This window comes from Protopterus annectens, chromosome 14.part0, assembly GCF_019279795.1.
Source record: "Protopterus annectens isolate FY-2018-M chromosome 14.part0, PAN1.0, whole genome shotgun sequence".
NCBI classification, from domain to species: domain Eukaryota; kingdom Metazoa; phylum Chordata; order Ceratodontiformes; family Protopteridae; genus Protopterus; species Protopterus annectens.
Window position 1 is genome coordinate 555,691,799 of NC_056748.1, and position 23,777 is coordinate 555,715,575.

The 23,777-nt window shown below is 38.5% G+C and overlaps 1 protein-coding gene across 1 annotated transcript in view; it reads left to right on the forward strand.

Annotated features, from left to right (window-relative positions):
• Positions 1-23,777, forward strand: part of LOC122789098 (myosin-4-like) — a 235,286-nt gene that overhangs the window by 25,548 nt on the left and 185,961 nt on the right. Inside the window, exons 6-8 of the mRNA XM_044056298.1 lie at positions 12,140-12,167; positions 12,261-12,369; positions 12,885-12,977. Of these exons, the coding sequence (XP_043912233.1) occupies positions 12,140-12,167; positions 12,261-12,369; positions 12,885-12,977 (230 nt within the window). The remainder of the gene's footprint in view (positions 1-12,139; positions 12,168-12,260; positions 12,370-12,884; positions 12,978-23,777) is intronic.

Genomic DNA, 23,777 nt, shown 5'->3' on the forward strand with positions numbered 1-23,777 from the left:
AGTACAACAGAACGAAAATTACAGAACCATCTGATATTGCCAACATCCTGACAGATAGGTTCAGTGCTAACTTTAACCCACCCCACCCCCTAAAGAGCCCATATCTATACAGAAAGAATGCAGAGTCTCTGTAATCACAACTATGCAGGTAAAAGCTACACTCTCTAAAGCCAAAAACACAGCATCCATGGGACCGGACAACATCCCAGGCTGCATTTTACATGAACTTCAGAACGAACTGGCTCCCCACCTAAGCACCATGTTCAATCATAGCCTCACATCAGGCTTTGTGCCCACTGAATGGTGTACAGCAACAGTTATCCCACTCCACAAAGGGGGAGCCACCACTGATCCCAGGAACTATCACCCTATTAGCCTGACGAGCCTGGTCTGGAAGGCCATGGAACGTATCATCGTGGAACTCATAAACAAAGACATTGGTAACCTCCAAACTCTGGATCCCACCCAGTTCGGGTTTGTGAAAGGCAGATCATGCCTCCTGAACCTGATCGACTTCTTTGAGGCAGTCACCAAAGCCGTAGATGAGGGTAAGGTGGTTCACACAGCCTATCTTGACCTCGCTAAGGCTTTCAACACCATCCCCCATTCTGGAATTATAGCTAAACTCACTAAACTAGGTATAAATCCCTACATCACAAGATGGGTTGCCAACTGGCTCACTGACAGAACCCACACTGTAAAAGTTGCACACTCTAAATACCCTCAAATCAGTGACAAGTGGAGTACCACAGGGTTCAGTCCTGGGACCTCTCCTGTTTGGTATCTACTTCTCTGAAGTACAGGCTAACAGAGAAGGCCTCTGGCTAATGAAGTTCACAGATGACTGCAAACTAGGAACCATAGTCGAGTCCCCAAATAATGTGGAAATCCTACAGAAGGGCCTCTCTGAGACAGATGCCTGGTGTCAGAGCCATGGCCTCACGCTCACTGCCAAAAAGTGCATTGTCATCCCCTTTGGTTAAAAACTCTGTACCCATGAACTACTACATAGACAGCAGTCTACATAACACCGGATGTGTGATAAGAGACCTTGGAACCCAGGTAGACAGACGTCTGTCCTTTGATAGTCACATCGCTACAGTAGTCAGGAAGTCCTTCTACATGGCACACCTCATCATAAAAGGATTCTCATCCAGGAAAAAAAGAGGTCATTGTTCCCCTCTACTTGGCACTCATTAGACCCATTATAGAGTATAACGCCCCTTTTGGAATGTACCTCACAAGACATCTGCAGCAACTGGAAAGGCCACAGAAGTACCTCACAAAGAGGATTACTGGCCTCAAACAGATGCCCTACACTAACCGTCTCAAAAAACTCCAGCTTTACAACGTAGCATATCACCTACCCTGAGGTGATCTCTGCCTAACATATAAAGCTATGTCAAACCCAGAGCTATTGGACATGCTACACCTAAAGAAATCCCAATCCCTCTGAGCTACATGGTCTAGGGACCTAAACCTTGTCAGCACGATAAACAGGACTTGCTGGAGGGATAGATTCCTATCCCAGAGACTTCCCATACTCTGGAACAGGCTACCCATCTATGTCAAGTAAAGTTCTTCATTAGCACTCTTCAAGAAAAATCTTGATGAGTGGATGGGAAATAGGAAATACACCCCGGGGATCACTTCTGTGGCTCTGCTTGACAGTGGCACAGAAAAATAACTTTCTTGGGTGGTGCAAGCCAGGGAACCTTGTTGGCTAGGCTTATATAGGCCCTTGGGCTGATAGCCTAGTACCTTCCTATGAACCTATGAACCTATGTAAACCTTATATACAGAAAAGAGGCAGTCTATGTTTCCAACATTCCAGATACTATCTTGTCACCAAATTCAATAGTTATCATCTTTCATCAAGTTTCAAATATAATATTTATACTATTTCATGTATCCATCTGTTTGCTTGCATCTGAGGTCGTTGTTAGTTTCCCTTAACTTCATTTACCTAATAGTCCCACTTTCCAAAAAAAAAATAATAATTACAAACATTCAAACTTTGCATGTTTTTTTCCAACCTTTAGATTCAAATAAACTAATTTTACAATTCTTATTTCCATCAAATTTAATAATCCAGTCTACAGCGAATATCTGGCAAGTACACTGACCTTTTAGGAATCTTTATCTCATGTGCTATTTCTTAGTAATTTCACATGGATCCTTACAAACTGTACAAGCATCTTGACCCTGTGTATGCACACATGAACTGCAGTACCTTCACAGCTAAATCTGACATTTCTTCCTATTCATCCTTGAATTCCACTGACCTACCTACATCTTGTATGTCAGTAGCCTCTTTATCTTTCTGTTCCACACTCATTTAGGTCAGGTGTACAAGCAATTTCTTAGTTTTCTGTACAGTCATCTCTTAATCTTCAAAAGTCTTCATTCTACCATTCCAGTAGACTTTCAAGACCACCAGAAAAGATAACTGAATCATAATTTTTATCTTGTTGTACTCTTGAATTGATCCATAAGTTGCATCCTTTGTCACAATGTCACTAACAATGAATCATACTCTACAAACACTGGTTGTTCTACTGCAGTCATGTGCAGTCTGGTTGCCACACAGTCTCTACAGTACCTGATTTTTTCATGTCATGATATAAAAACTAGCAGATGTAATGCAACTTTCCATACTTTAGCTCAGTCACCTGCATCTCCGGGCTTTTGGCTGAATTATTGCCTACAGATTCCTTGGCAAACCCCATTTCCAGTCTATCATCTTACTTCTTAAACCATTTCATAACATCCAGCTTTTCCTTTCCCACATAAATACCATATATACTAATATTCATTCTTTTCAGTTTGCCATCTGTAGCAATGAAATTATGTTTCATTTGGTCAAACTGCTTAGCTTTAACATCGATCTCTTCTCAGATCTCTGTCAGCTGCTGCTTGATAGGTCTCATGAGTTCTCACTGTTCCTATACATTTTAGATCTCATGATTTCACCAAGCATTTGGGAAATGCATCAGATTGTCGTACCAAGCCCCATAATTCAGCTTTAATCACTTCCAAGAGTAACCTTCCTAACATCCGGTCTAACACTCTTTTAGGCTTGTTTGCTATAAAGAATTGAATTACTCATAGGTTCATAGGTGTGTACTAGGCTAATGGCCCTGGGTCCTTTACAAGCCTAGCCCATAGAAGTGCCCTGGCATCCTGCTGCCCGACGTTAGTTCCCAGTGCCTTTATCAAGTAGAGCCACTGGAGTGAGCCCTGGGGTGAACTTTCTATTTCCCATCCACTCATCAATATTTCTCTTGAAGAGGGTCAGTGACATGCTCTGCTTGACATGTATGGGAAGTCTATTCCAGAGCATGGGTAGTCTCTGGGTTAGGAATCTGTCCCTCCAGCATGTTCAGTTCATTGTGGTAATAAGGTTGAGGTCTCTGGAGCATGTGGTGTGGCGGGACTGGGATTTCTTTAGATGTAGCATTTGTAACAGAGTTGGGTCAGACATGGCTTTGAAAGTCAAGCAGAGATCACCTCTTAGTAGACGATATGACACAGAGAATAGCTGCAGCTTTTTTAATCTGTCCATGTAGAACATGTGTTTAAGGCCTAGGATCCTCTTTGAGGGGTACTTTTGTGGCCTTTCCTGCTGTCTCAGTGAGGCCTTTCTGTAGGATGTCTGCATCACTTGGGGAGTTAATAATAACTCCTAGCTTGCAGTTGTCTGCAAATTTGGTAAGCCAGAGTCCCTCCGTGTTGGCCTGGACTTCTGAGAAGTAGATGTCAAACAGGAGAGGACCCAAGACCAATCCCTGTGGGACTCCACTCATGACTGGTCAGCAGTCTGACTTGGAGTCCACTACTTTCATACTGTGGGTTCTGTGAGCCAGTTTGCAACCCACCTAACGATATAAGGGTTGATGCCTAGTTTGTTGAGTTTATCAATAATTCCTGAGTGAGGAATGGTATCAAAGGCCTTTGCCAGATCGAGGTAGGCTGTATGAACTGCCTTACCTTCATCCACAACTCTGGTGACTGACTCAAAGAAGTCAACCAGGTTGTGCAGGCATGATCTACCTTTCACAAAACCAAATTGCGTAGAGTCTAGAGTTTGGAGATTCCCTATATCCTTGTTAATTAGGTTCATGATAATGCGCTCCATAGCCTTACATATAAGACTCGTCAGGCTAATTGGGCAATAATTCCCAGGGTCTGTAGTCGCTCCTCCTTTATGGAGAGGGATGACTGTAGCAGTACACCATTCAGTAGGGAAAAAGCCTGAGGTGAGGCTGTAAGTGAACAGAGCACACAGATGTGGTGCCAATTCACTTTATAATTCATGTAAAACACAGCCAGGGATATTGTCGGGTCCCATGGAAGCTGTATTCTTGGCCTTAGACAATGCAGCTTTAACCTGTGCTACAGTAATGCTGGGTGCCTGACATTCTTCTGGTATTCAGATTGGACCTTTAGGGGGGAGAGAGGGGTAAAGTTGTCATTGAATCTGTTGGCCAGTATGCTGGCAATATCTGTTGGCTCAGTACAGGAGGTACCATTGTGCAGTAACTCAGAGCAAATCTGGGTATTGCCATGGAGATTCATGATATAACTATTGAAGGCTTTGTGGTTGTTTTTAGTGTCTGTCACAATTCTCCCTTCCCTTCTAACCAATGTGTTCTTAAACTTCTCCAATTTTGATACAATTTCTCTCTTCTTCAATATTGTCCAAAAAGATAACATATTTATTCATCTTTAGACCAAGATTTACATCAAATTTCTATAATTTAGTATAATTTTAATATGTACCATTCAGAGCAAATAAAGGAGACTGTCTTCCTCCAGTACCATGAAAGTTCTCTCCTGACTTATTTTACATTTTATCAGCATGCTGTACAACATGTTCTTGCAGTATACTCTGATAATTGTGAGCAGTTTCAACTCATTTTTTTAGGAATCTAAATGAAAAAACAGAATTGTGTTACAGCTTAACAGAAAATATACCCTTTTGCCTCTGGATGTCCTGACACACAGAATATGCTTTTCTGTCCCTATATTCCAAATTGGAGTGTGCTGACAAATCTCATCATGTCCTGTTTGACTGTAATATTTTGAAGTGCCTCAGTGGAAACATACTAATGGAAAAGAATCAGAGCAGCTCAAAATATAGGTCTTATTTCTTATTACACTATGAACTCATTATACATGTATTGATTGAACTGATCCTTAAAGTGCGCAATATTAACTGTCTTTTTATTATGTATGATATTCCATCCTGCAAAAGAAAACCTCTGCCTAGATATCATTATAGACATTCTGTAAAATTATTACCGGACCCCCACACACATACTTATGTATGTACATATGCATATAGTTAGCTGGCTATATATAAAGGGAGAAAGAAAAAGAGAAATGGACAGAGCGAGTTTATTTAGAGTAGCCAGCCATGATGTTTGAAGAGGTTGGGGGAGTTTGGAATACATAAAGTCCATGCAAACATGGGGAGAGAATATTTATTTTTTTATTTATTTCATTTGTTAAATGAGTAGTGTCCGACTGGGCCAGAAGCCTGTTTTCAGCGGAGACCTGGGGAGAAAAGCTACAAGAAGGTAATATATATATATATATATATATATTTATATATATATATTTTTTTTTTTTTTACATTTGGCATATAACAAATATTAGAAAGAAATAATAGTACATAAAATACACATACAAATAGAACTTCGAGTTACAAAGTTCTTATCATGGTGTCTATACAGTAAACATATTAAACAAACAGTTTTACCATACATTTTTTGTGATAACAAGTTATGTTCTAAGTGTAAGAAGGCTTTAAATAGCCAGAAGGTATAGATAAATGGGAACAAAAGGAGTTTGACAATGGTGGGTTGAAATGATTACCCAGGGTGGGAGCAGGAACAAAGTCTATGTTTTAAGAAATATTCCTTAAGGGTATGTTTAAATGTATGTGTATCATTGATGGACAGGATATGCTGTGGAAGCGAGTTCCATTGTTTGGCAATGATATGGGAGAACAAGGTCATGCCATGAGAGTTTTGTGCTTTGATAACCTTTAAGAGTATTTTATCAGCAGACCTAAGGGAAGTTAGGTTGCTGTAGGGTTGAACAAGATTAGATAGTGCTGTGCAGTTGTCAGGTTTGTATAAGACTGTGTGTGCAGCTAGTAACTGATTCAGGTAATAATAATAATAATAATAATAACATAACAATAATATATAATGATAATATATAACTACCATATAGTCAGTAAGTGGAGTCAGGACTGAAACAGACTCTAGAACTGAGCAGCAGAAACCTTAATCACTGAAACACCTGCAGCCTAGTTGTCTAGCACACAATTATGCATTATGCCTGCACTCATTCCATTTTGATTCCATTACAAATGGCCATTTGTTATGCTACATCCTTGGCCCAGCATGAAAGCTCTGCTATGCTTACGCTACACAATCTTTTATTAGCTTAAAGCACCCACTCATTTATAGCTGACTTATCAGAACACAATCGTCTTTAAGCCTAAGTTCTGCTTCAAGCAGTAGTGAATCTCGATATTTCAAATGCAAACATAGACTCAATCTGTAGAGGTAACTATGTTTATGTTACTGATTTCCAACTACCACAATTTCAGTGCAAATTCACAGCATGGTCTTAACCCAAAGCATTGCACAGAGACAACTTGCCCAGATTTCACAGAAATCATTAGATACAGTTTGTATAATGCTAATCACGAAAGTGCTCTGTTCCAAGAAATGTATAAGGCCTTTACTACAGCTGGTCACAAAATATCAGTCTCACCTCAACCAATTTGCATACCTTTCGACCTGAAACATCAAACATCTGGACAAAGGCCCATGAAAAATAGGTACATATCTGTAAGCTGATCAACGTAAAATTTGCATACATAATTATGCAACCCTGCCCACTCCAATGGAAGTGTTGTATACAAACTTTCAAATGCAAACTGAAGAACAGACAACTAAAATATGGTCCCAGCCCAGACCCTGTAGTAAATGGTAACCATTTTTTTTAAATGTGTAACAATGATGTGCACTGGGAAGGGAGAGATGATGAACCTTAAGATTTTGTTTTTGATGGCTTGCAGTATGTGGGTTTTGTGGTAAAAGTAGGGCATTTAATGTTAGGCAATATATAATCTTAGCAAAAGAATATTATAGTTTGCTAGGACTTCCAAAACTCATTCTCCATGGCCTACTGATCAGCGGCGTAGCTTGAGTTTGTGCCGCCTGGGGCTGTTTTTGAGTTTGACGCCCTTCCCCCTCACAAAATCATAGTTGAATGGACCCCCCTACACAGGCCTCCCCCCTGCAGCCATTCCAATGTCCCATTACTTGGCTATTTCTCCCCATTTACCATAAACAATGTAATGTGCATACTGCTTTACTTCTACGATGATTATTTGGATTTCACTTAAAATTTTTATTTTACATTTTGTAGCAGAAATGGAGGGGGGATGCTGGTATAATGGTTAAGGTGTTTACCTTACAGACACAAGATGCAGTGTTTGATTCATATGTGAGGTAAATGGCTGGGCTTAAAATCAATTAGCCTAGTACTAATCTATGAACCTATGAACACTAATAGATATCTGCTAAACAAAACAATCTAGTCTCACAATGAAAATAGACTTAGCATTAAAACTTCTCTGCCCTTGAAACTCATATTCATTAAAACAGCATTAAAACCCACATCCAAAGAAAATGCATCTAGCCAGTGGTGGATAAAGATTACCTTTGGGCTGTTTTCAAATCATAGGCCCCTTGTACATGAAACAGACGTGTTCATTGATACACCTTCCTGATTGTATTAAATTACATTCCCTGTTATAATACAGCACACTTGTTAGAGTGCATTTTAAAATTATTGTTTTGAACATTTTTCCAGTAAGCAATGAAACAAAATGCATGAACTAATAATGACCAAACTTCCCAATTCAGAACATTTTCATCATAAAAGTCTACTCAAACTTCTACAATCCACCAGCATCAGCAGTAGTAAAAGTCATCTAAATAATTCCACATTAAAGAGATTTGTAAGATCTGTAACTAATGAAGAGGTTGCTGCTAGCAAACAACTTAATATTTCATTGTTTCATCTACAAATAAAGTGCCTGTTGCCCTTGAGGAATAAATTGCCTATGTTACATTAAAAAAATGATAAGCCAGTAGTATTACAATAGGGAATGGATAGCAAACTGATAGGTTCATAGTTACTAGGTATCTCCACCACAGAGGACATTCTCAGGACTGCAGCATCCACTTCCTTTAAAAATACAACACAGTACAGTATCAGCAATCCATCTATGTACTGTGGGAGTAGAACCCATAGCCTTCTGCATCAAAAGAAAGTATTCTATCTGCTGTGCTACTAAGAACAACACAAACAGACTTGGCATAAGCAGTACTAAGCTTCTCTCCCCCTGATGAACTATGCAGCACAAAAAATCTGGATAAAGCCAAAATTTATTGGAGGGAAGGCAAAAGCCCAAAACTAGGGACACATTTTAAACATTGCTTGTATAATCTTAGAAAAGTTGCTAGAATAAAATGTTTTGTGTAACCATGCATTTCCTGAAAGACAGGAAGACTGAAACTTAAAAGGCTATCATTATTTAGTGAATTCAGTTCTCACTAATTTGCCAGAAAACCACCAATTTTAAGAGGAACAGACCAAAAGTATGCTCAAAACATTCAAGACATTCTGTAAAACTTTGGACATTTGAGAACTAAGGTTAACTCCTTGAATCACAAGTGGTGGTGGTATGGGTAGAGAATTTAGGCTCTTGCTCCTTGTTCATAAGGTACAGGGTTTGAGTCTGAGTAACTCTAACCAGCAGTTATACCTAACTGAGACATTTTCACACACACACAGTAAAAATAAATACATACACATAAATACACACACACACACACACACACACACACACACACACACACACAAATGCACACATTTCAGCACAGTAAAAAAATACATACTCACTTCAGCACAGTAAAAATAAATACACACACATAAATACACACTTCAGCGCAGTAAAAATAAATGCACACACACACACACACACACACACACACACACACACACACACACACACACACACACATACTTCAGCTCGATAAAAATGAATGCACACAAAAACTAAATGCAATGTTCAACATAGTAAAAGTAATAAATGCAGCTGTTAACAAAATGTTTCTCCTGCTGTGGAAGAAATATAATCACAGCCATTAAACAAAATGTTTCATGCTTTTCCTGCAGCTGTTAAGAGAGCTGAGCTGGGGAAGAAACACAAGCTGAAGCACAGTTTCAATTTCTCCTGCCTGCAGCCGTTAACACAAACAGTTAAGTTAAATAAGTAAAATGTTAAGCACGGTGTGTGAAAGAAAGAACTGATGTTCAGCGCAGTCAAAGTAATAATGTAAAACGTAAATGCAGGCACTGCAGCCGTTAGCAAAATGTTTCTCCTGCTAGACACACACAGTAAAAGTAAAAAATGATTCTGCCTGAGGTTACAATTAAATTTTTTTACCTGGAACCAAGCTGGGGAAGGAAGATGTGTTGTCAGACTGGTCTGCAGAAGCTGACGTCATCATGCACACCCTGCGTGTGATGACATCAGGAGTAAAATATCAACCCCCCCCTCAAAAAACAGGAAATTCAGAAATTAAAGGGGCCACATGGGAATTCATGGCACCCCAATATTTTGCTGTCAAAACCGGTATTTACAGAGCAATTTGGTACAGTTGAGAGGTATGCCAATGTGCCATCTCCAACCTGCCTCTACAATAATTCAGTAGCTATTAGAAGATGGGACACAATGTCTATAATAAAGAATGAATTAATATCTATGCCTAAACATTCTTACAGGAATATATCTCAAGGATCAATATTATGCCCCTTGCTATTCATAAACTTGATGAATAACATGTCAGTGCACTGTGACTCAAACAAGATTATACAACATTGTGATAACACAATCTTTTTATCTGCTGCCAAATCAATTGCTGAAGGTACATGACAAGTGCAATATAGCTTTCCTAGTTTCTATGACGGGCTAAATGAATTTGCATTTTTCCAAAATATAGCACCCCCCCCCCAAAAAAAAAAGAAAAAAGATATTACGCCCACTCCAAATTCCAAATCTTATCAAGAAGTAATCTCCTAAAAGAACTTGTCAGAACTATGACATTGCTAGTAGTTACTATTGACAAATCTATAAATATGAAAATCTGATTGATGGTATTGCATTCAAAAAAAGTTTAACAATGATCAGGTACAAATAGCAGTTCCTCAAACATTTCTCCTACTGAATGTTATGTGCAGTGTCTTTGAATCTGATTGCGTTTTACAGTCATACCACCTAAAAGTATCCCTTCTGTTTTCCACAAGCTAGAAGAATTTCACCCATCAGTTAATTACGCATTTACCAAAATATAACCTCCTGTCTATTTCTTAGTTTTTTTACCAAGTTTGTCACAATATACACCTACTCACAAGAAGCTATTTTTTGCTGCTGTAGTCTCATGTCTGAGGATCAAATTACCACTTCATCTATATAAAGTCTCATACAGACTTTTTCTTCAAAAATAATTTTGTGACAGTGGTGTGTGATGCACAGAGATGAAGATCTGAATGTGTCCCAGATGACTTGTGTTTGATTAGCAACAAAGAAACTGGAAGAAGCATGACAGGAAGGATAGAAGTGAGTGGACATTGTTGACTCACCCATCCTGAGTCAGACAAGAGTGGTGCTTCTCGTTCACCGATTGAGTGACCCATAGGGGAGCACAAAGCATTGTACCCAGGGTGCTGGAGCCTGCAGGGCACATACTGCCTATGGCCTAGCTTCATCCCATCAACACTGCCTTACTCTTTTGTTCTACCTTAATGCCATTCCTGACACAGACTACGACTCTGCAGATTACCTTCTGAAAAAAAATAATTTTGTGACAGTGGTGTGTGATGCACAGAGATGAAGATCTGAATGTGTCCCAGATGACTTGTGTTTGATTAGCAACAAAGAAACTGGAAGAAGCATGACAGGAAGGATAGAAGTGAGTGGCCATTGTTGACTCACCCATCCTGAGTCAGACAAGAGTGGTGCTTCTCGTTCACCGATTGAGTGACCCATAGGGGAGCACAAAGCATTGTACCCAGGGTGCTGGAGCCTGCAGGGCACATACTGCCTATGGCCTAGCTTCATCCCATCAACACTGCCTTACTCTTTTGTTCTACCTTAATGCCATTCCTGACACAGACTACGACACTGCAGATTACCTTCTGAAAAAAAATACTTCTCTGACTGTGCCACTATACAAGACATTTACATACACTACACATACTGCAATATGCACACACAAAATTCCACTAAACCTATTCCTTACCCAGTTGAACAGCTAGAGCAGGGTGAAAGGTGACAGACACACTGGGCACAAAGTGTTAGGGGGTGTAATTGGTTGATCCTGATTGATAATTGTATTTGAAGTAGAACCTGAGCATTGTAATACTTCATGCGGCATACATTTTTGAAACTGCTTGCTGTAGCACTCTGTGTGTGGTATAAACTATAGAAACTATTTGCTACAGTTTACAAGAAAAAAAACTATTTTTTACCTGCTTTTTTAAATAAACTTAAGCATCATGTACTCAATGTGAGGTATAAACTGTAGAAACTGCTACAGTTTAAAGAAAAGAGGTTTTTTTTTTTTACTCTTCAAGTCAGAATAGCTTTTTAGAGGGGAGTGCCAAATTAACTACTCCTCTGCTCTTACCTTATCCCTTACCTACAAACACTTACACACTCCCACCCATAATGCTGAAACGTGCAAGTTATATGAAAATTTCAGCATTAACACACATATTCATATATCATAACCAAAAGCACTTCACCTATAATACATGCACATTCAGCAGTCCTCATTTCAGTAAACTCAGTATTCAGCAAAATGTGTGCTGAAAATGAGAGAGCAATGCACTCTGTTGAGAAAGTGAAACAAATTAAGTTGTAATGATTCATTATGTGGGAAGTCAGAGTAAATCTATTGTGGCTGTGGTCTATAGAAGCACTTTTAACACACAAACTTATTTCTAAGATTTCTTTTTTTATTTATTTTTTTATCTTTCACAGACCGTGAAAATCAATCAATCTTAATCACGTAAGAGTTTTCTACTTTTTAACATATATCATTATGATTTATAAAACTTAAATCATAAAATGCAATGGTTTATTTTTATTTTTTTGCCTTTAGTGGAGAATCTGGTGCTGGGAAGACTGTCAACACGAAACGTGTCATCCAGTATTTTGCAACAATTGCAGCCCTGGGTGATAAGAAGAAAGAGTCTGAGAGTAAGATGAAGGTAAGTCCATTTGAATCAACAGTCATGAGCTTTCATTTGATCATTTTCTGTCTGATACTTGATTAAAATGAAAAATACATTTTCCCTCAAGATGTTAACTGGTAAAGGACTATTACAAAGTTGTATCCTTGAACATGGGTCTGTAGATGGTCTGCTGGTGCCGTATCACATGATACAGTAGAAAGGACTAGAATAGTAGCAGCGAGCATTATATTGTTGGGATTCTGAAACAGCGTCACAATACACGTGAAAAATGGATTGTAATGATTACGTATCAAAATATACACAACCAAGTTTTGAGTATACTAGTCAACCAGAGGAATACATATTGTGTAAAAATGGATATTAATTTGTATTAAACTGTGATGCATTAACTAGCATAAGTTATAAGCAGTTCTGTATATATACTTCTGTGTGTACTTATTTTTAGTATAATAGTGATACAGAGAAAGTTCTGGAAACATAAAAAGCTTTTTGATGAAAAACCATATTGATGTTAACATTATATTGTACAGGGAACCCTGGAAGATCAAATTATCCAGGCTAATCCCCTGCTGGAAGCATTCGGTAATGCCAAGACCATAAGGAATGACAACTCGTCACGCTTTGTAAGTTCATGAGATAAGTATCTCTGGAATGAAAACCTGTTGCCTTGTTATTTGTTACTGACTGACATTCACAGATGATGCTTTTTAAAATTAGTTTTAAGCAGAGCTGATGAGGAACACGGCAAAAAATAACTCTGATTTAATATTGCTAGCCAAGTAATAACGCATGGACCTACAAAAGTCTGAATTATTATGGACAGGAATTAATTTTATTTCAAATGTCTAAATAAATAATGAATGAAAGCATAAGCAATACACAAACCAAGCACAAGGACACAACCTTAAGACTGCATCACAACAGCTCTAGAAAACTTAGCTAGGGAGTTGTGTGTTTGTGATAATATATACTTTCTTCAGGATGTAGGGCAATTATTTCTAGAACACATTTTTAAAGATAACTCTTGCACCATGTTTCTTGAAAACAGATCACAAGAAAAGCTTTGCAGAGAAGTTCAGAGTGCAGTAAATGCCAAATGCCATCCCTAATATGCTGCAGTCTTAATATAATATTTTGTTTAGGAATATAGTGATAGGGACAGTCCATCATGGCAGCAGTTATTTGTATTTTGTTGGTCTATGAAAACTAATAAATTTGTCAGGCTCTACTTGGCAAGACAAGAGTTAGAAGGAAAAGTCCAAGTACCGATTTCTAGATGATGATAACAACATCAACACCAAGAACAGTAATAATAATAATAATAATAATAATAATTAGAAATGAATTCTGGAGTTGCTACAGCTTCAGATAAGGATATATTCCTTTTTTTGCTGACTGAATTTGTTAATTTGGTCATCTTGTGTCCAGTTCAGTGTCATGAATAAAACACAGTAACTTTCTAAAACTGAATAGCACCAGTGTAGTGTACCCCGTTGGTAGTTTGCAGTGCTCAGTCACAGTTGTGAGGCATGGTGATGCCACCACTGAGGGGCTTTATTCCCTAGGACTAAGATGCAATGCACTGTCATCAGTCTGACTTGTAGCGGCAGTACTGATTAGGTTGCTACATCTGTCTGATAGGTGTTGTACTTCCTGATATCGATGTGCAGTGAAATCAGTCTGACTTACAGTGATGGTATTAGTTATGGTTTAACATCTGTTTGATAACTGTGGTACTCCCTAATTATTGTAACTTACTGTTGTTGTTGTATCTTTCGGCTTTTCCTGGTTAGGGGTCGCCACAGCGGAACTCCGGTCCGCTAATGATTGGCAGTAGATTTTTATGTAACGAGTTGCCAGCCCTGATGCACAACCTTCAACGAAGGTACACCCATTCACGCATGTCTCCACGCAGAAGACGCTTTAGCTGAGAATCGAACAGGACAACGTCTTACTGTGAGGCGACAACATAACTTACTCTGATGGTAATTATTAGGGTATGACACCTGCCTGACAGCTGTGTACTCCTGGTAGTATCATGTAAGTTACTGTCAATGATCTGACTTACAGCAGTGGTACTATTTAGGCTGTTGCATTCCTCATACAGCTTTATTAGTGATAGTGACATGCAGTATATTGTCATCAGTCTGATTTACTGTTATGGCACTAATTAGTGAATAACATCAGTTTGATAGCTGTGTTACTCCCTGATAGTAACATATAGTAAAAATCAGTGCAACTTACAGCAATGGTACTGACTAAATGGTAATATCTGCTTAACAGCTGTTACTTCCTGTTATTAACATATAGTAAAATCAGTCTAACTTACAGCAATGGTGCTGATTAAAGTGTAATATCTGTTTGACAGCTGTGTTACTCCCTAATACTAACATACAATAAAATTAGTATAATGTACAGCAATGGTACTGATTAAGGTGTAATATCTGTTTGACAGCTGTGTTACTCCCAAATACTAACATATAGTAAAACCAGTCTAACTTACAGCAATGGTACTGATTAAATGGTAATATGTGTATGATAGCTGTATTATTCCCTAATATTAACATATAGTAAAATCAGTCTAACTTACAGCAATGGTATTGATTAAGGTGTAATATCTGTTTGACAGTTTACTCCCTGATAAGGGAGGAGCAATAGTGATAATGGACATGGAGCAGTATATACAATCCATGATGGATCTTCTTGGGGATGAGTCTACGTTTAAAGTCATTGGTAATAATGAAATAGACAGTATGATTAGTAAAATAAATATGCCTATATATGACCTTCTAGTAATGAATGACATAGACCTTTAAACTTTTCATTATTTGAGTGTGCCCTGTCCTACCATTCCCATACTTTATGGACTTCCTAAGATCCATAAGTCTGTCGAGCAACCAGCTATGAGGCCCATTGCCTCAAGTGGTGAGTGGATTACAGAGACTATATCTGTATACCTCCAAAATATACTAAAGGACTATCTAAAATTTTGTCCCTAGTTATATTAAAGATAGTGGTGATTTTTTTATCTCAGCTTTACAATTGGTATGATGACTTTACCAATCAGGACTTTTTCCTAGCGACATCAGATATAAAATCTTTATTTACTGTCATCCCTAACACCTATGGAGTTGATTGTGTCAGACAAATACTAGGTGGGCATGGTTTGGGTAATGGGAGAAGTTCTGAGACTATTTGTGAACTATTAGATCTGGTTCTAGAAAACAATGTTTTTATTTTCAATAAGCAAATTTACCATCAAGTTTTGGGTACTGCTATGGGCACTGCCAAAGCAAATACCTATGCTAACTTGACTCTGAGCAGATGGGAAGAAAACTTTATATATTGTGTAAGTAACCCCTATGCTAGGAATGTTTCATTCTATAAACGTTTTGTGGATGACATTTTCCTAGTTTGGCAGGGTACTATATTGGATCTACAAAACTTTTATACATACTTGAATGAGACTTTTGAATTTCTTAAATTTGAGATGAAGTTCTCTGATAAATCCCTAAGTTTCTTGGATATACAGTTGATACTTACAGATCATGGTTTACAAACTAGTGTCTATAAGAAGGATGTTCAAGTAAATAAATATCTCCATAAAAAAAGTATGCACTCGAGGAGAACTTTTAAAAGTATCTTAAAAAGTCAGTACTTAAGAGCCAGTCGACTTAGTACAGAGCTGGAGGTATGTAATGCTCAGATGCAGGAATTGTCTATACGTTTTTAGGAGAAAGGATACAATACGACAGAAATAGAGACAGCTAGGAGGGATGCCCTGACACTAAGGGACTCTGTAGCCAGACCCTACTTTTCTGTTAAAGAGGATTCCAATACTGACACTATGAGTCCTGGTAATGGACAATCTCTTAGATATCTCATGACATATAATAGAATGAGCAGAACAATTGAGAATGTTATAAGAAAAAATTGGTTTGTCCTGAAATCTATACCCGGTCATCAGAAATGGCTCCCAGATCAACCTATGTTTACCTATCGTAATTGTAATAATTTGAAACCACTATTACATTACAAAGATTTTTCTTTGAATAATACACAGGGAATTGAGTTTAAGAAAAAAGGTACTTTTCCATGTTACAATTGTTCATGTTGTACGAGTATTAATCAGTGCCCAGAATTTATACATCCTATGAGTGGCAGGAGATTCATTTTTCACTGTACAGCAACATGTAATACCACTGGTATTATATATCTTGCCACATGTAAGAAATGTTCAGGATTTTATGTGGGCAAATCAGTCAGGCGACTGAGGGACAGAATTAATGAGCATAGATCGGAGATTCGTAGGAATATACCTACTAACTCACTGGCTTGCCACAGTTCTGCAATGAGTGCTGCTCATGAATTTGACTTCAGGGTCATATCTATTGTATACCCAGGTATTAGACGTGGAGACTATGTTAATAATGTGAACATGAAAGAATATGAATGGATAGTGAGGCTTGAAGCAGATAAAGACCCTGGCTTAAATAAGCAAGTTACACTAAAACGTATTCTAAAAAAATAAACAAAGGAAAATTAGAAAAAAAATGAGAGGAAGATATGTATATACTCCTTATCCCTCTTATCACTGTTTCTGTATCTTTAAGAACTGGGTGTTCACCTTAATCAATTAATGGCTGTGTCATGCGCTATTAGTATAAATGTTGGTTTTAACTTTTCTTTTGTGTAAGACACTGAGGAAGGATGTTTTTGATATCCGAAAGCTTTGTCGTTTTTTTAATAAATTTTATTTGGCTTGACAGTGTGGAGAGATTATTTTATTTTTTGCTGTTGCATTGGTGTTTCTCTCTGCACCTTACCGCTTGTTCCACATTTTTACTGTTTGAGTTTACTCCCTGATATTAACATATAGTAAAATCAGTCTAACTTACAGCAATGTTGCTGATTAAAGTGTAATATCTGTTTGACAGCTGTGTTACTCCCTAATACTAACATACAGTAAAATCAGTCTAACTTACAGCAATGGTACTGATTAAGGTGTAGTATCTGTTTGACAGCTGTGTTACTCCCTAATACTAACATATAGTAAAACCAGTCTAACTTACAGCAATGGTATTGATTAAGGTGTAACATCTGTTTGACAGCTGTGTTACTCCCTAATACTAACATACAGTAAAATCAGTCTAACTTACAGCAATGGTACTGATTAAATGGTAATATCTGTTTAACAGCTGTGTTACTCCCTGATATTAACATATAGTAAAATCAGTCTAACATATCAATGGTACTTATTAAATGGTAATATCTGTATGACAGCTGTATTACTCCCTAATGCTAACATATAGTAAAAATCAGTCTAACTTACAGCAATGGTACTGATTAAGGTGTAATATCTGTATGACAGCTATATTACTCCCGGATCGTACTATATGGTAAAATCAGTCTGACTTAGAGAGACAATACTAATTAGGCTAACAAATGTAATACTCCAGGATAGTAACATGCACTGCATCAATCTGACTTATGATGGTTCTAATCAGGATGTAACATCTGTCTTAACAACTGTGGTACTCACTGATACTAACAAGTAATACACTGTCATCAGTCGGACTTTACAGCAATGGTATTGATTAGGGTATAGCATTTGGTTAACAAATGCAATACTCCGTGATAGTAACATGTAGTACATTGCCATCAGTATGACTCACAGCAGTGGTATTGATTAGGGTTTAGGATTTGTCTTACAGCTGTGTAACTTTCTGATAGTGCAAAAAAAAAAAAAGACAAGTGGACTCAGGTGCAAATATACTAGTTTCACCAACTCCTTCGCTTTATCAGTTAATGTCTTTTTGCAGTGTCTTCACAGTTAAGCATGCTGGTGGTTTACACACATTTTCTTGCACAGACGTAGTCATTGCATTTAGTTTATGATAGTAACATGCAATAAGTCAAAAAACGCCCAATTGTTAACTAGGTAGGAGCACTGGACATACTCTCCTTTTCCAGGTATGATCCAGGAGCACTGTATGGTTAAATGATTTCCTCAGGGCCAAACAATAGGCACATGACGGTTGAGAGAATCAAACTCTTTACCACAGAAACTCCAGTTCACAGCCTTAGCTCCCTGCACCCACTACCAAACAGGATACAGTCATTAGTCTGACTTACAGAGATGTTTCTAATTAAGGTAGCAGCTGTCTGACAGCTGTCTAAATCTTTGAGTAACATGTAGTGCACCATTGGCAGTCTGGCTTACAGTGATGGTAAAGATTAGGGTGTAACATCTATCTGACAGCGGTAGGGCTCACTGATATTAAAATAGAGTGCAGTGCCATCAATATGACTTATACCAGTGGGACAGAGCCAAGTTTAGCATCTAACATCCATGTTACACCCTGATAGTAACACACAGTACATTGCCATCAGGCTGACTTAACAGCAGTGAGTTTTTTTGAGTGTGATGTCTCTCTGACAGCTGTTTCTCCATAACAGTGACTAGTAGTTTATTGTCACAAGTCTGCCTTACATTGACTATACTGATTAGGGGACAACATCTGTTTTACTCCCTTACAATAACATATAACGCACTACCATCATGTCTGGCTTTCAGAGATGATAATGAATAGGGTGCAACATTATTCTGTTATGATATATATTGGGGAAGAGCAACTTTCTGACAGCTGTGCACCCCCTGATGGTAACATAGGGAACTGTCATCAGCTTGACTAAGATGTTGCTTACAGCACAGCATATGTCCGAGAGATGTTTGTTTTACTTTGGTCACTAGTGAGTGATGCCTCAGTGGTCTTCAGATAATGGAAAACACATAGAGGATGAAGAGATTATCTGTGGTGCTTCTCTAGTTTTAATGCCATTCTGATGTATGGCATACCACTAACAAAGGGCAGGGTATTGGTCTGACAGCTGGCTTCTACCAAAGGTGACGATTATACATCTTTATGAATGTAGTACCCATGATAAGAGTCAGAAAAGTAATTAAAATGTTGTGGTTATTTATTTATTTATTTGCCATTTGTTACCTAGGAAAGTGCATTCGCCCATTCATAGCCCGTTTTCAGTAGAAGCCTGAGAGAAATGCTCCTCAGTACAATAAAAAAGTAGAATTTTATACATTGATAATTTACAACTAGCAAATAATTAGCTTAAAATGTGAAAATGCAGTTATCAATCCAGTGGCAAGACAAATAGCAGTGACAGTTACAACATTTTTGAGGAAATTAGAGGATAGAGGAAGTTTTGGAAAACATGGCATAAAAACAGAAAAAAAAAACACAGCAGCACAACATCATTGTACTCTGCTTTTACATATGAAATTTCAAATAGTACTACTACACCATTAGTAAAATATGAGCATTCAAACTCAGTGTGTATGATAATTCATAGCCATTTTACCAGTGCATTTCTTATATCATGCAGGACAGTGCATATGTGTGGTACTTGCAGGGTACTGCATTATGTACTAAAGGAATGCCTACACACTGACCATATACTCCCACCTTGCATGGCAGGAGATGTTATTTATGCAGCCTTCATAAGTCCTGTGCTACAATCCTCAGTATAGAAAGACCATTTGTGATATAAAAGTCAATATTCCTATACTGTGCATATAATGCAGCTGCTGAGATACATTCTCTTCCTCCTGTTCTCTGTAATGGATGGCACCTAGCTGAAACACAGTCATGTGGTAGCTGTGTTTTTGTGTTACCACATAGATCATATTTGTTAATAAGTCTAGACTAAAATTAATTTTAACAATATATCTCAGTAAAATAATAGTGCAAACATCCCCAAAGGACAGTTCCAGTCTAAATATAAACATTTCCTGAATCAGGGAGATGTATAAGATGTATATTTCTTTGATGAAAAGAGCATATTTTGTAAAATATCAAAATCTAATTGAGGTAAACAAATTATTCTGCAGACTATCACGTGCCTAGCCAATAACCAGACAGTAACCAGGAGTGAGAATGAAACCCTATACCTTGTGTCTGCGAGGTTTCCCAGATTCAGAACATCTTGGTTATGTTCAGTCATTTATAAATTCAGTGGTGCACTGCCAGGGTAGAGGACATTGTATGCTATGATAGACTTCATTTTTTTTTGTTTTTATACTGGGTACTGCTAAAGTACCTTTGTGTTATTAACATATAACACAGACTAAGCAATGCATTCAGAAACTGATCCAAGAATTGTTTCTCCTTCTAATCCCCAAAGTTAAACTCATTGAAGATTTAACTTGCAATAGTAAACTGCTTTATATTAAACCCAGTGAACAAACTTAAAAGTAAAGTCTTTTTACAGGCTCCTCTGCACTGCTCCCCATAGCCCTGAATTTCTATATACCAGCTCCCTAATTGCATCAACAAGAAAAAAAAGAGAAATCTTCCATAATAGATGAATCACCACTGGCACACTTGTAAACTGCACTGCCAGTGGTTTCCTTTAGAAAACAAAGACAGGTTCAATAACAGGTGAGTCGAATTCAGGAAATGGATCTTCAAGGATTTGGGACTCAGGGAAAAAGGAAAGCCCTGAAATGTTGCAGTCGTGGCTGAACTTTGTATGAAAAATTGCTGGGCATGGCAAAAAAGACCTCTATAACAGGTTGAAAACAGGCTCCTACTACATGTTTTGCATAAAGGTATACATTTTGATGTACACCAGCCTGTTTTAGGATCATTATGTAACCTCGCCTATCTTTCCTACACTCAAATATGCCATCATGTACTCTGATTTTCATCAGAAGCATGCAGTAGCAATCCTACAATTACTCATGAAATCTCATTCCTGCTTTAAAAATATTGTTGGTTTTATGAAGGAAAAAAACATGGAAAAAAAAACAAGAAAAGTGGATGGGTACTAGGCTCTCAACACCAAGGCATATGTTTAACTTTTTATTCATAAATAAAATGTAATAAAAAACACTTTTGCTAATGAAAAAAAAAACTCAAAGCACTAGCAAAGTTGTATAAGCTTCTGTAATGAGCAAGAAACATGCAGTTTTTCTTGCAATGTGTGGCACCATTTCCAGTAAAAATTGGAGTTCTCCATTATACATAACCAACATACATGAAGCAATCTGGAAATCATCTAAGCCAGAGCAGTAGTTTTGCACAAATTCTTCAGTGAACCTTTTTTTCCATTCTGATAAAAGTATTAATTAATGTAAAAGAGGCCCTTTTTTTTCAGTTATAAAGGAATTCCCAATACTATTCTAGCATTTCCAAAGGTCAGTTGCCAATCTCCTCTCCGGTCCAGCTGGTGAATATGGGAATCTTGAGGCAATGTTACAACTGCCTCATGTACACAGACAACCTTCTCCTCCTCCCAACAAATTCCAACACATGTGAGAGATGCAACCATATAGCCAAACTGGAGGCTAAGCTCTCTCAACTCAGTACTGGCGTAACCAGTCAGGAGGAGAAGGAAACCACACTCACTACAATTCCAGTCTCACATAGACCTACCACGACAGCAAACCAAACACATAAACACACAAAAACATACTCGGAGGCTCTAAATAAAAATCTACCTAAGCAGCAGAGATCTCCAAAGCAGACACGCAAGCAACCACTACCCCAAAACAAAACACATGCAACACATAGCTCACAAAGCAGGTGTGCTGAACAGTCACAGCCCTTAAGGCTAAACAACACACCTGATACACTTGTAATAGGTGACCCTATCGTCAGGCACACTGACGTCCCGCTCACCAGGCTGAACAAGGAGAAGGTCACGGTGAGCTGCCTGTCGGGTGCTAGGATCCGCCACATAACACAAGCACTCAGGTCACTCCAAGGCAAGTACAAATATGACTCAGTCATTGTACATGCTGGTGTGAATGACCAGAGACGTACCTCCCTGGACTACAAGAAAAGAGACATAGAGGAGCTCTCTGAGCATGTAGCCCAGGCTGGTATGACCCTGACCTTGAGTAGCATCTTACCCTCACCAAGAATGATGCTACAATATGAAGACAAGATGATCAATTTCAACAATTGGCTTAAGTATTGGTGTCACTCAAAGGGGATCCAATGCCTGTCAGCCTGGGATGACATGCTCGACAAGCCACGATGCTTCGCTAGGGATGGCCTGCACCTGTCACCCCTGGGCTTTTGGATATTGGCAAAGGCTCTTGCTACCCCCATAGTGCCTTTTTTAGGCAAGGCTCAAAAGACAAACCCACCTCCATAGGTATCACAAGGGATAAGAAACTAAGAGTAATGCTACTCAACGCCAGAAGTCTAAACCTCAAGATGCATGCACTCAAAACTCTCCTTAGCATGGACAACATCGATATCTGTGCAGTAACAGAAACCTGGTTCAAGGCTCTTGAGAGCAGCCCAGCACTACCAGGTTATACCTTATATCATGCTTTTCGGCCTCAAAACTTGGACAGAACCACAAAAGGAGGGGGAGTATCAATATTCGTCAAAGATACCCACACCTCCAGGTTGGTGGCACAGCACGAAGCATCAGAGACTAGCCATGTGCAACTAACAGTGGGTAAAACTGCCTTCCAGTTTATAGCCTGTTACAGACCACCCTCCCAAACCCAGGAACCCCACCCGGCCTTCCTGAGAACACTGGAGAATATGAAGGTCTCTCCAAACACCATTATATTGGGCGACTTTAACTACCCAAACATAGACTGGGAGCATTACTCTAGCTCCAACACCCTAGCCCAAAGGTTCCTAGAATTTATAAACTCACATGCTATGGAACAACTTGTTACCACTCCCACAAGAGGGGAAACCATACTGGACCTGATCATCACCAACATGAGGACTCTATGCTCCAAACCAGAAGTGTATCCCTCACTGGTAAGATCAGACCATAAACTAATCTCACTGGATATTCACATCCCGACCCCACCCCCTGCCCAGAAAACCACAGTGAAAAACTTCTCTAAAGCAAATTTCACACTCCTCAAAACCAAGGTGGAATCCTTCAAAGCCCCCGGGCCTGTGGAAAATACAGCCCAGACCACAGAATCCTTTATAAATGCATTCTATGAACACCTTCAGGAATGCATGGATCATGCAATCCCAAATAAAACCAAGACCCAATCCTCCAAAGGCAGACGTCCTGTCTGGTGGACCCCAGCCATAAACAAACTATACAATAGAAGGAGGAAGCTACTAAATGATGGAGCAAAATCCCAAAAAGGGAAGGCATCTCTGATCAGTATTAGCAAAAAACTACGGGCACTCATAAAATCATCTAAGGCCAGCTTCGAGAGAAAAATTGCACAGGACACTAAGGATAATCACACGGCTTTCTTTAGTTATGTTAGGAACCTGGGTAGGAATTCCCAGATATGCTCAGAATTAGTCCAAAATGACAAAAAATACACCGAACCCACAGACATTGCCAACATTCTAGCTGACAGGTTCAGCGCAAACTTCTCCCCCACCAAAAGGGCAAATATCTAT